At 34.8% G+C, this 12,780-nt stretch overlaps 2 protein-coding genes across 2 annotated transcripts; both read left to right on the top strand.

The window, feature by feature from the left end:
* On the top strand, positions 1–2,187 carry LOC132035331 (cytochrome P450 81C13-like). Its single transcript, XM_059425598.1, has 2 exons — positions 1–1,055; positions 1,421–2,187. Exons 1-2 carry the CDS (start codon positions 129–131, stop codon positions 2,048–2,050), a joined length of 1,557 nt encoding a protein of 518 aa, XP_059281581.1. The 5' UTR covers positions 1–128; the 3' UTR covers positions 2,051–2,187.
* Positions 2,188–9,351: 7,164 nt separating this feature from the next.
* Positions 9,352–11,651, top strand: LOC132033429 (cytochrome P450 81C13-like). Its single transcript, XM_059423403.1, has 2 exons — positions 9,352–10,474; positions 10,872–11,651. The coding sequence occupies exons 1-2, from the start codon at positions 9,548–9,550 to the stop codon at positions 11,499–11,501; spliced, it is 1,557 nt and encodes a 518-aa protein (XP_059279386.1). The 5' UTR covers positions 9,352–9,547; the 3' UTR covers positions 11,502–11,651.
* The last annotated feature ends 1,129 nt before the right edge of the window (positions 11,652–12,780 follow it).

The following is a 12,780-nucleotide window of genomic DNA, read 5'->3' as shown; positions in this document are numbered from 1 at the left end:
AGATTATTCCGCCTAATATATACTCTGCTAATGTCCAACTGCTAATGTCCAACGCACATCTGTTTAATAAACTACACTGCCCTGATTTCTAAGCTCTACATTTCTCTTGTTGTTGCAACTTTTCGCGCATGGAGAATCTGAACTCTAACTACTACTTAGCTATCTTGCTATGTTTTGTTAGTATATTTTTATTGAAACATTTGCTTCATCCCAGAAAACGTTTACCACCTAGTCCTCTGTCTCTTCCAATAATAGGCCATCTTTACCTTATAAAAAATTCACTTCACCACACATTAACCTCCTTATCAACTAAATATGGCCCTGTTTTATATCTCCGGTTTGGCTGCCGAAATATTCTTGTTGTATCATCTCCATCTGCAGTGGAAGAATGCTTTACAAAGAACGATATCATATTTGCAAATCGTCCTCAAAGTATGGATGGAGATAAGTTTTCCTTCAATTATACAGCCGTTGTTTGGGCTCCCTACGGCTATCTCTGGAGGGCTATTCGCCGTTTAACTGTAATTGAAATCTTCTCTTCCAATAGCTTAAATAAGTCTTCTGCTATGCGAAATGAAGAAATTGGAATTCTTATTCGCGGTTTGTTTAAAGCTACCAATAAGAATGGCAGTACTGGTGAAAGAATTAACTTGAGTAGTTGGGCTTTTACTTTTGCATTCAATGTTATGATGAGAACTGGTACTGGGAAACCTTGCGTAAGTAAGGAAGATATAGGAACAGAGAAAGGTAAACAGATCATTGAAGAGGTAAGGGGATTTTTCTTCTCGACCTTGTTGATTATGAACGTGTGTGATTTCATGCCAGTGTTGAAATGGTTTGGGTACAAAGGGATTGAGAAAAGGTTGGTTTCAGCTCACAAAAAGAGAAATGAATTCTTGAATAGTTTGTTTAGCGAATTTCGAGAGAAGAAAGTTATTAGTGTTTCAGAGTCAAGTACTAGGGAAAAGAAGAGCACACTGGTTGAAACTCTATTTTCTCTGCAAGAATCCAAACCCGAATTCTACACGGATGATCTCATTAAAAGTGTTCTAGTGGTAAGTTCCCTCATATGGCCATAATCTGGTTAAAGTTTCCTTTGTTTGGATCATAGATAGTTTTAATATGAGCAAATAAATTCCTAGATCTTATTGTTCCTCTTCACTGATAATAAGTATGTAACTTGAGATAGAGGTTAAATTGACTACTTATAGATGTATCATTCAGAACAAATTCTGGATTTTGAATTGTTATATTAGAATTTTCCCTTTTCTGTTTGCAACAATTTACAGGGGGGAAAAGACAAATAGTATGTCAAGAGGACATAATCCCTAAACATCTAGTCAATTTTTTAAGGTAATTATTTAGACTTTTGCATTTGTTTGAACACAAGTTTTTGCCTTATAAACTTCTTGTGTGCCAGGTTTTGTTTGTTGCGGGGACAGAGACCACATCGATGACCATCCAGTGGGCTATGCGACTTCTTTTAGCTCACCCTGAGGCATTTTACAAGCTGAGAGCTGAAATTGACAGCAAAGTGGGGAACGAGCGCCTGCTAAGCGAATCTGATCTCACTAAACTTCCTTATTTGCAATGTGTTATTAATGAGACGTTGAGGCTGTACCCTCCAGTACCGCTTCTTTTGCCTCATTACTCATTAGAAGATTGTACTGTTGGTGGCTATCATGTACCAAAACACACAATCCTAATGGTAAACACTTGGGCCATCCATAGGAACCCGAACTTATGGGACGAGCCTGAAAAGTTCAAACCGGAGAGATTTGAGGCTATGGAAGGGGAAAAAGAAGGGTTCAGTTATAATTTTGTGCCATTTGGAATGGGGAGAAGAGCATGCCCCGGTGCCGCGATGGGCTTACGCAGTGTTTCATTGGTTTTAGGTTCGTTGGTTCAGTGGTTTGATTGGAAAAGTTTGGAATTAAAGGAAAATTTGGATGCATGCTATGATTCTAGAATCACTTTGAACAAGCACATGCCCTTGGAAGCTATTTGCATTCCGCGCCAGACCTGTATTCACTTCCTCGATCAGCTCTGAGTCTATTCATCATATAGATCTCCTCCTGTTTATCTATGTTTTTTAAAATTTACCTTTGTGTTCTAAGGGAATGTTAATAAATAAGATATGAGTTTCATGACAAGGTGGAAATGAAACATGAAACATTGCTTAAGCTGAATGCCAGCTAGCTTAGTTTGTGACTCTGTGCCATGTTTTATTTGAAGTAGTATATATTTCTTGCATGTGGAACATCCTGGACTTGGCAATCCTAGAAAATTGGAGCTTCATACGGTCAAATCGATTAAAATCCCTATCTTGATCAGCGCGATATCTTGTAATAGCAGAAACTGAAACTATAAAATAAAGAGTTCAACGTGTACATAATCTTTAAGTGTAACTTACAAGATCTAAAGTTCAGCTGATCCTGTGTAAAAATAAAAAAGGATGGATCCTGTGTGTTTATATGATATAAGGATTTATCTTTGTGTTTAGATGGCATGTACTAAATAAGATCTAACTTGTAAACATTGTGGAAATCGAACATGTTACAAAAATCCGCCCTTAATGACCAGGCACATGCATGCACTCAAATCACCGACAAAAAATGGCTCACAAAAGACATATTATCTGCGCTTCTGTCTTTACATTACCATTCTCACATTCCCTTTCACTTAGAATTAATTTTAAAAAGTACTGCTACATATATTTCATAGGGAGATTAGGGAGGATTACAACAAAGCTTGTCTATGTAAAGTTTCCCCAACATATCTTTTTGGGCACTGAAGGTTATAGGGAGATTAGGAAGGAAAAACAAAGCTGACTTTACCTTTTTGGTTTTTGATTGATTTCTAGAGAGAAGGGATGAAAGGAAGAGAGACAGTTAGGAGTCCTATGGTTGGTGAATAAATTATACTACCAAAATTAATAATGATAGTATTACAATATATGCTGGGATTAATAATCACGAATAGTTGGTACACTTTTATTGATAGATATTGTTTGGTTTATTAAACTAATAAATAATAGGATATATGGGGTACAACATAAAATATGTGATTGGTTAAAACTAGATAAAGTGGGATAAACTTTTATTTTTAATTTTAACCTCGATTTTTAAAAAGACTTTGCAGTTTTTTTTTTTTTTTTGGAGAAGGGCAAATGTGTCATTTTGATGTTTAATCCCGAGATTAAAAGATTATTAATGTAGAGATTGTTATTCCACAAGGAGCGTGATAAAAGAATAATAATCCTTATGTCCAAATTTACGTCACACATTTCGCTTATCGAGATTCAAAGTATGCGAACTTTCACCAACATCTTAAAGTATAAATTTTCATTAACATGAAAAAAATTGCAACTTATAGTTTTTGAAGATGTAAATTTTAGTTTTAAAATATTGAGTTAATCTAATCCAATTCAGTTTAGAGAATTAGTCAAATTGACTATCGATATTGCTTTTGTAGTTTACTGTGATTTTCTCAGTTATCCTTTTACCACTCTTTCTCTGAACACAAATCACCCACTTTCAAAACAAACACTGAGAAGGGAAAATAATTTTAAAAAAAAAAGAAAAAGAAAAAAAAAAGAGTTTCACCGGATCTCCATGCTTGGTCTCGTACTCTATCGCTTTCTTAGAATTAGTGCAGACTTTTTATTTTTACTATATTAGAAGAAAACAGTCAGGTCTTTGTTATCTTTACATGTAAAAAAAAAAAAAAATGTTAACAGATCCATATTAAAAGAATCAAGCAATATTCAAGTAATTCAAAGTATCCTCATTACGTCATAATAGTGAATTCAATTTGGCGGTTTTAAGATATACCAAGTTTTTTGAATATTATCCCAAAAAAGTGGCCCCTATTACACTTTAATGTGTCAGTCTCTTACTCATCTCTCCCTCCAATATCCATAGCTTTTTTTGTACTCTTGTATTACTAATATTCAATAGACAGAGAAAGTACTGGTAAGGATTAATTTTTCAAAAGTAGTTCTGAATATATTATTATCAAGCTTCATTTTTTTTAAATTACTATTACAACGGCTTACATTTTGTAGTTTCATGGGTGATATCTTATATACACTATTCATAATTAATTTAATTGAATATTGTTCATATAAAATAAATTACCATATTTATAACATGTTAATATCCTAAAAAGAAACTAAGATGGGTATTACATTCTCAAAAGGCATTTAAACGTCTTAAGTTTCTAATTATATACGGAGTACCATAATAGCCAGAATAATTTATTAGTACATACTTATGATAGGCTAAGTAAACAAAAAAAAAAAAAAAAAAAAAAGGATAGAAATCTTATACCGCATCTATGCCCATGTTATATGACACAAAAAAAATAAACACCATATGTATAAAAAACTTTCACGTGATAACCTAGGGGAATGGTAGTTCAAATGAGTTTGTTTTAGAAGTAGTTAAAAATTCAATAAACTTTGAAATTCTAGTTCAAATTTGATTAACGTGTAGTTTATATAACTTAAATCCTTTGACGATTCACTTTCATTTATTCTCGATGTTTCACATGATGTTTTCAACTTCTGTTTTTTTAAAGGTAATGTTTCATTTTGGGTATGTTATTGTTATAGTTTAAAAAGTGTTTATTAGCCTTTTTCTTAAATAAAGTCCTATAAATTGAAAAAAGAAATAACATCATGACACAAATTATTGAACCCATGCTCCCAAAATTTATCTTTACAGGAAATATTGTAGAATATATTAATTCTTTTTATAATTACATAAAAACAAAATTATAAATATATATTGGGCTCGCGCTGGCACTTCTAGTTTGGCATCTAGTATCTTAAGATTAGGCGGGATGGAAGACAAAGATTCATATACTTCGGATTGCTTGTTTGATAATTGTGATTAAGCCACTCATTCACTTGTATATAAGGTACTGACTAAATGATATTATTTAAATTACCAAAAAGTTATAGAATTGTGTGGAATCTTTTTGGCACCTTCTTGGCACATTTTAATTAAACGATTATTTGATCTATCAAAGAAGAAAAGGTGGAAGACATTTCTTTTTCAGGATCTTCCCTCTTTTTTTAATTTCGCACGGAGTGTATTAGAGAAGAGTCTTTCTCCCAACCCAACCCAAATATAATTTCCTTACTTTCTACCTTAAAGAGAGAAATTCTGAAAAGGGGATGGGGGATTAAATAAATCATTTGACTAAAAGAATGTAGCATGGCTGCAAGCAAGAGTAGGCATCACCATTCTAAGAAATAAAGCATAGTATGACACTGTTAACGAAAACTTTCCATAATTCAGAGCATAGACTAAGCCTAGATAAAGCTACACTTAGCTAAATTTATTAATGTCAATCACCTTTAAGTCATAATTATGCAAAATAACAAAGCATAAGTATCAAGGAACCACACATGTAAAATCAAGCTTTAACCCTGAAAATTCAAACATTGAAAAGCAAAAGCAAGTAGGATGTCTGGAGGAAAAGAACCAACCGTCCGTTGTGATGGATCTCGGTAGAGCTTCCGGGCATTTGTCACTCATTTTGTTGCTTACATTTGCACGAAAATAAGCATACCATAATTATCTATTACGATGTTTTATTCAATCATGTATAAGCGTTATGGAGTCACGCCACCGGATCTGGAATTGTATATATGTGCATGTACGTAAAGGAGAGAGTATAGATTATAATCCTGCCACCCAGAGGAACGAGTGAGCACATAGTGCCAGTGGTGAAATGTCAAATTTTGCTACCTCAAGTCGCTGGTTCGAATCCTTTGGATACACTTTTAAAAATTATTTTACTTTGCTGCACATATTAAAGCTTATGACTCAACTCTCAAGCTAGGATAAACACCAACTGATGATGTGTGCTTCCTGGCAGGATTGTTAATAGCTTAACCTTTTCTATGGTGGTCATTGGTTCGAACCCAATTACCACTTTCCTTTTGGTAAAAAAGGAGATGTTTGTGGCTAAGAAGTCTTGAACCCAAGACCTCCTCTAACTTCTGAGTCACCAAAACCAACGAGCGAAGACTTTTTCTTGTCTAAATAATAGATGATAGAAGTATATGTTCTATGTACTCTCTGTAAATATTAGCATCATTTATGCAAAATGCTACACACCTACTATTCGATGGTATAAAAAATTTCAAATGTCTCCCTCCGTATCTATTACTATCCGAATCTTTTAGAACAGTTAGAGAAAGCTGTTCTAAATTATAACTAACTCCCCATGGAAATGATCCTTAAAGCTTATCTTCAACATGAAATAATGAAAAATGCAAAAGCTCAAGACACACTTATGCTGCTGCTGATTACGGTGAAAAGTTTCTTAGATATTTGATCAGGCCATACCAGAATTACTAAATAAACATAAGTCTTAAGAGTGTGAATCATAAGTCAACTCACATCCATCGTACTGTGTAGGTTGTCGCTTTCTGGCTGCCAAGGCTGGTGCATATTCTTCAGCCTGGTTCACCACATAGCAATATTATAAGAGCAGTTTAAAAAATACTAATGCTTTGCATGCAACAGTTACTACAAACTTATTTCCAGTAAAAAGTAAGTATTGTAATCAGAGCACATGAAGGACGAACCTTATGTGCTTGAGCAATCATGATTTGTTCTGCATTTTCTCCTCTGGTACTGGCAATATTTGCCTCAATAGTAGGAACATCTATTCCTTTAGTTAGTACCATGAATTGCTATGAAAATTAGTATCAGGGGCATCAACTTTCGGCGATATTCTAAACTGGATGAAACCTCGATGGCTATGCGGAATTTGACATTATCATGATACCCTATTGAAGCAACAAGCTCTATGAAATCATGGCAAGTTGTTGGTACATACTTGTGATACATCTACTCTAAAAATTCGAATTTCATTTTTTTCCTCGTACCCAGAAAACCAAACTGAAAACAGAAAACAGAAGAATAAATACCTCTCAAATGGAGTTTGCAGGCCCTCCCCGAGCAAGATTTATGAAATCACAGCATGTGTCCTCGCACATGCTTTTAGAAGAATATAGTACCTCAAGTGTAAATGAACCAATACAAGTTTCAAGAGTGATCTTTGTAGGCCCTTATTTTGCACTCCCAAACTGTACTACAAATAATCAGCACAACAGAGGGAATAGAGAATTATTCAATGCGATTAAGTGAAGTGTTTCACCAAAATTACTAAACTAATTTACTGATTTGTTTTTATCAGTAATTTGATAAAAACAAATCAATCATATCAATTTGAACAACAGCGCTGCAATCAGAAAGGTAAATATAAACCGTAAAATCACCATTCACCAACAACACCCAACCCAAGGAAAACAGTGAAATGCGAAATAAAGAAAAGCCCAAAGTTAAAGATTTACCAAGCAAGCCAGCGTTATACCGGAAATCCAAGGAATCAGATATGCAAACATAAAAGACAATTTAATGGAACTCTCAAATTGAAAACGGAAAAGAAAGAGGAGAGGGGAGAGAAAGTGAAGTGACAACCGCTGGTATTCTGCGCTCTTACTCTGTCGAGGAAATTAAGAAGGCGGGTAACGGAAGGGCGGCAGTTAATGGGGTTATTCAGAAGCGACTGTTGGAGTCTAAGGTATAGCACCGAAGCGGTATTAGTTTTCTTTTTTTGCTCGTTTTTTTTTTTAAGGGAAAATTTCAAATAAAGGAGAAAATAGATAAATTGTTGTTTTTATGCGGTCGTTATTGAAATTTTGTAATGGTAGCAGCATAGGTATATAGATATTGTATACAAGATATATACTTCTCTAAAAAATTTCTCCTTATGAACAAAATGATTTCAAACATATAGTGAGTGAGAAAAAAAAGTAGTAGTGAAACATGGGTTTCTAAGAAGAAAAACTTTACAAAAAGACTATCACATCTCTGATTACCAATCTTTTATGTGTGATTTTTCCACTTTTTATATGACATTGGTTATAAGGGGACTTACTATAAGAATAAAGGTCTACCTTGGCAACAAAGACGTCATTGAATGATATATTCATTGCATGAAATACTACTCTCAATTGTCAATTTAGACAGGTGAGACCACACTATTCAATATCAATATTTGGGGCCAAAATGAACAAGATGAACATACTGATTGGAACGATGTTGTCCCTCCAAGAATCATAAACACAATTCTAAAATTAGAACCATTGGTTTCTAATCAAAAGTATCCTAAGGGTTGTGTTGTCTATTACGTTTAAGTAAGGATTATGGAAGTTATTGGTCGATCACTATTTATGTACATGACTTTTGGATTCTCAAAATAAAATGAAGGGAAAAGCAAGAAGAAAAAAACAAATTTGTTGTCTTTTCTCCATGCTTAATTCCTGGTACATTGCAATACCTTGCTGATGATCCAGAGAGAGCAACACAAACTCTATCGAATATTTTTTTTGTAAAGGTAAATTGTCAAGTTGAGAAAGATAATAGATGAACTTAGGAATAAATACAAACTCAAGGCAAAAGTGAGTTTTGAGCCGTAGCCTAGATCCGATTTAGACTTTTCTTCCCACTGTTTTTGCAAATTTCTTTGCCTGAAGATATAAGACAAAACAATAGTCATAAAAAAAAATGACTTGAGAAGTACAGATACTATGCTTCGTTCGTTGAATTAAATGCATAGACAAATGTTGATTGGAGAAGAGGAGAGAATAGGGGTAATGTGACAACAGGAGAACCAAAGAAAATATTTTAATGTAAATAATTGTATTTTTCCAAGTCCTTTATCATTATAATAACACACGTATGTTACTTTAATTGCATCGTTTCTTTGATGGTGCCTTTCGGGTTCAGGTTTTAAAATAGCAAATATTTTTAAATTTTTCACGCTCCTTATAAACAGGTGCTTAATTTCAAGCTAGTCATTTCATGTTTCTTCAAATGGGAGTTTCTATTAACTACGGATGATTCCTCTCTCGAGTTTGAATGCTTTCATCAAACCAATAAATATATGACATGTGTTTGTACATGTATTTCTATCACTTAATTATGATTAATTAATGCATAATTTTACTATATTAAACCACTTAACCATTGTATATTGTGTTGATTTGACGTAAACAACCGATGTGAGTAAATATTTGCTTTGGACAACCCTTGAGGTCACTCAAAAGTTAGTATCTTGAAATAAAATAAGTCACTGTAAATATGACCTGATCGAGTAAAAATACCTTAAACCGAAGTGAAACAACGAATGGATCGGGAAAAATGTGTTAAACTCGTGACACTTCGCTTTCACTCTGTGTGACTTTTATCTCTCCGGTTCATCCTTATCAAAGTGATAAAATATACTATCATACAATTGCTTTCCGGCATACTTTGAATTTGTCGATTACTTAAATTCGTCAGCTATATGGTCACTGCTGACGAAATTTGGTCTCCAAACACTAACTGATTACTCTGCGTGTGACTAAACTTCATGCTCATGGTACTGCCAATAATATATATAAAACACACATCTGTTTAATAAAACTACTCTGCCCTGAATTCTAAGCTCTACAATACTCTGTTGTTTCAACTTTTCGCCCATGGAGAATCTGAACTCTAACTACTACTTAGCTATCTTGCTATTTTTTGTTAGTATCTTTTTTTTGAAATTCTTGCTTCATTCCCGAAAACGCTTACCACCTAGTCCTCAATCTCTCCCAATAATCGGCCATCTTTACCTTATAAAAAATTCACTTCACCAGACATTAACCTCCTTATCAACTAAATATGGCCCTGTTTTATATCTCCGGTTTGGCTGCCGAAATTTGCTTGTTGTGTCATCTCCATCCGCTGTGGAAGAATGTTTCACAAAAAACGATGTCATATTTGCAAATCGTCCTAAGAGTATGGCTGGAGATAAGTTTTCCTTCAACTATAAGACCGTTGTTTGGGCTCCTTATGGCTATCTTTGGAGGGCTCTTCGCCGTCTAACTGTAATCGAGATCTTCTCTTCCAATAGCCTTCAAAAGTCTTCTGCTATGCGGAATGAGGAAATTGGAACTCTTATTCGCGGTTTGTTCAAAGCTAGCGATAAGAATAGCAAGAGTGGTGCAAAAGTTAACTTGAGTAGTTGGGTTTTTACTTTTGCGTTCAATGTTATGATGAGAACTGGTACTGGGAAACGTTGTGTAAGTGAGGAAGACATAGGAACAGAGAAGGGTAAACAAATAATTGAAGAGGTAAGGGGATTTTTCTTCGCGACGTTGTTGTTTATGAACGTGTGTGATTTCATGCCAGTGTTGAAATGGTTTGGATACAAAGGGATTGAGAAAAAGATGGTCTCAGCTCACAAGAAGAGAAATGAATTCTTGAATAGTTTGTTCGATGAATTTCGAGGGAAGAAAGTTACTAATGTTTCAGAGTCCAGTACTAGGGAGAAGAAGAGCACATTGGTTGAAACTCTATTGTCTCTGCAAGAATCGGAACCTGAATTCTACACGGATGATCTCATTAAAAGTGTTCTAGTGGTATGCTCCCTTAACTATGGCCATAATCTGGTCAAAATTTCCTTAATTTGGATCATAGATAGTTTTAATATGAGCAAATATATTCCTAGATCTTATTGTTCCTGTTCGGTGATATGTAACTTGAGATAGAGGTTAAAATGATAGCTTACAGATGTATCATTCAGAACAAATTCCGGATTTTGAATTGTCACATCTGTTTCGGGAACTTTGTTATATTAGAATTTACCTTTTCTGTTTGCTACAATTTACAAGCTGGAAAAGACAAATAGTATGTCAAGAGGATATTTATTATCCCTAAATATCTTGTCAATTTTTTAACTTTAAGATAACTTCATTAATTAGACTTGTGCATTTGTTTGAACACAAGTTTTTGCCTAATATACATCTTGTGTGCCAGGTTTTGTTTGTTGCGGGAACAGAGACAACATCGATGACTATTCAATGGGCGATGCGACTTCTTTTAGCTCACCCTGAGGCATTTCACAAGTTGAGAGCTGAGATTGATAGCAAAGTGGGGAATCAGCGCTTGCTTGATGAATCTGATCTCACTAAACTTCCTTATTTGCAGTGTGTTATTAACGAGACGCTGAGATTATACCCACCAGTACCTCTTCTGTTGCCTCACTACTCATTAGAAGATTGTACTGTCGGTGGCTATGATGTACCAAAACATACGATCCTAATGGTTAACGCTTGGGCCATCCATAGGGACCCCAAGTTGTGGGACAAGCCTGAAAATTTCAAACCAGAGAGATTTGAGGCTATGGATGGGGAAAAAGAAGGCTTCAATTATAAATTTGTGCCATTTGGTATGGGAAGAAGGGCATGTCCTGGAGCTGCAATGGGCTTACGTACTGTTTCATTGGTTTTAGGTTCTTTGATTCAGTGGTTTGATTGGAAAAGTCTGGAATTAGAGGAAAACTTGGAGGCGTGCTATGATTCTAGAATCAGTTTGAACAAGGATATGCCTCTGGAGGCAATTTGCATTCCGCGCCAAAATTGTATTCAATTTCTCGATCAGCTTTAAGTCTATTCGTCATATAGATCTGCTCCTGTTTATGTATGTTTTTTAAATTTACCTTTGTGTTCTAAGGGAATGTTAATAAATAAGATACCTGAGTTTAAGGACAAGGTGGAAATGAAACATGAAACAATGCTTAAGTTGTTATTTGGTGAATGTGAGCTTAGTTTGTGGCTCTGGGCCTTGTTTTATTTGATACTACAATTTTAGTTGCATGTGGAACAGCGACTTTGCAATCCTGGAGAGAACTTCATACGGTCAAATCAATTAAAATCTCTATCTTGATAAGCTCAATATCTTGTAATAGCAGAAACTGAAACTATAGAATTAAAGAGTTCAACGTGTACATAATCTTTAAGTACATCTGGCATGATAGTTCATAGGAATTAGTAAAGGACTCTTTCGACGTATAAATAATATAAGAGTGTGCATTTGACGTCACTGCTTACTTCAATTTAACTGACCTTATTATAAACGACAACACAAAAGCTAACCTTGAGAAATTAATACTAGGGGACAATTTGGTTAATTTTTACAGATCATCAGCCCACGCAACCTTATCAGGCAATATGTGGATAAAGAAATGAAAGTCACCATCACCACTTTTTAGCTGAAAAATCCAAGAATCTGGAGATGGGCTTCATATTCTGCACTATACTCTTGATTTTCTCCATCCTTTTTATTCTGTATCTGCAAAATGCAAGAAAGAAAAAGCTCCCTCCAGGCCCACCATCTCTACCAATTATTGGACACCTCCATCTTCTCAAATCTCCAATCCACCAAACATTCAAATCACTTTCTTGCAAATATGGCCCAATCATGTACCTTCGTTTTGGTATTTGTCCAGTACTCATCGTATCCTCTCCTTCAATCGCTGAGCAATGCTTCACAAAAAATGACATTATTTTCGCCAATAGACCAAAATCTCTTGCCACTAAACACCTTGGCTATAACCACACAACAATTGGATTTTCACCTTATGGTGACCATTGGCGTAATCTCCGCCGCATTTCTAGCATTCAAATATTTTCCACTTATAGCCTCAACAATTCCTCTGCTGTCCGCAATGAAGAAGTCCGATTCTTGGCTAAAAAACTAAATTTGGACTACAAAGGAGAGGCCAAGAAAGTGAACTTGAATTTTTTGTTTGAGACATTAGTGTACGATGTATTAACAAAGATGGTCGCGGGTAAATGTTGGCCCGAGTCAACTTATGACATGTTCGGTCTAACTATGATTATGAATATTTGTGATTATATTCCAGTACTTAAGTGGGTTGGATTTC

Source organism: Lycium ferocissimum, chromosome 10 (genome assembly GCF_029784015.1).
Source record: "Lycium ferocissimum isolate CSIRO_LF1 chromosome 10, AGI_CSIRO_Lferr_CH_V1, whole genome shotgun sequence".
In the NCBI taxonomy this organism is placed as follows: Eukaryota; Viridiplantae; Streptophyta; class Magnoliopsida; order Solanales; family Solanaceae; genus Lycium; species Lycium ferocissimum.
The sequence above is the reverse complement of the archived record's forward strand: the minus strand, read 5'-3'. Positions and strand labels throughout refer to the sequence as shown.

What these genes read in the sequence shown, in the direction of transcription:
- LOC132033429 (XM_059423403.1), top strand. Translation starts at nt 9,548, where the DNA reads ATGGAGAATCTGAACTCTAACTACTACTTAGCTATCTTGCTATTTTTT. An exon ending in TCATTAAAAGTGTTCTAGTG is followed by an intron (nt 10,475 to 10,871) that starts GTATGCTCCCTT and finishes CTTGTGTGCCAG; the next exon opens with GTTTTGTTTGTTGCGGGAAC.
- LOC132035331 (XM_059425598.1), top strand. Translation starts at nt 129, where the DNA reads ATGGAGAATCTGAACTCTAACTACTACTTAGCTATCTTGCTATGTTTT. An exon ending in TCATTAAAAGTGTTCTAGTG is followed by an intron (nt 1,056 to 1,420) that starts GTAAGTTCCCTC and finishes CTTGTGTGCCAG; the next exon opens with GTTTTGTTTGTTGCGGGGAC.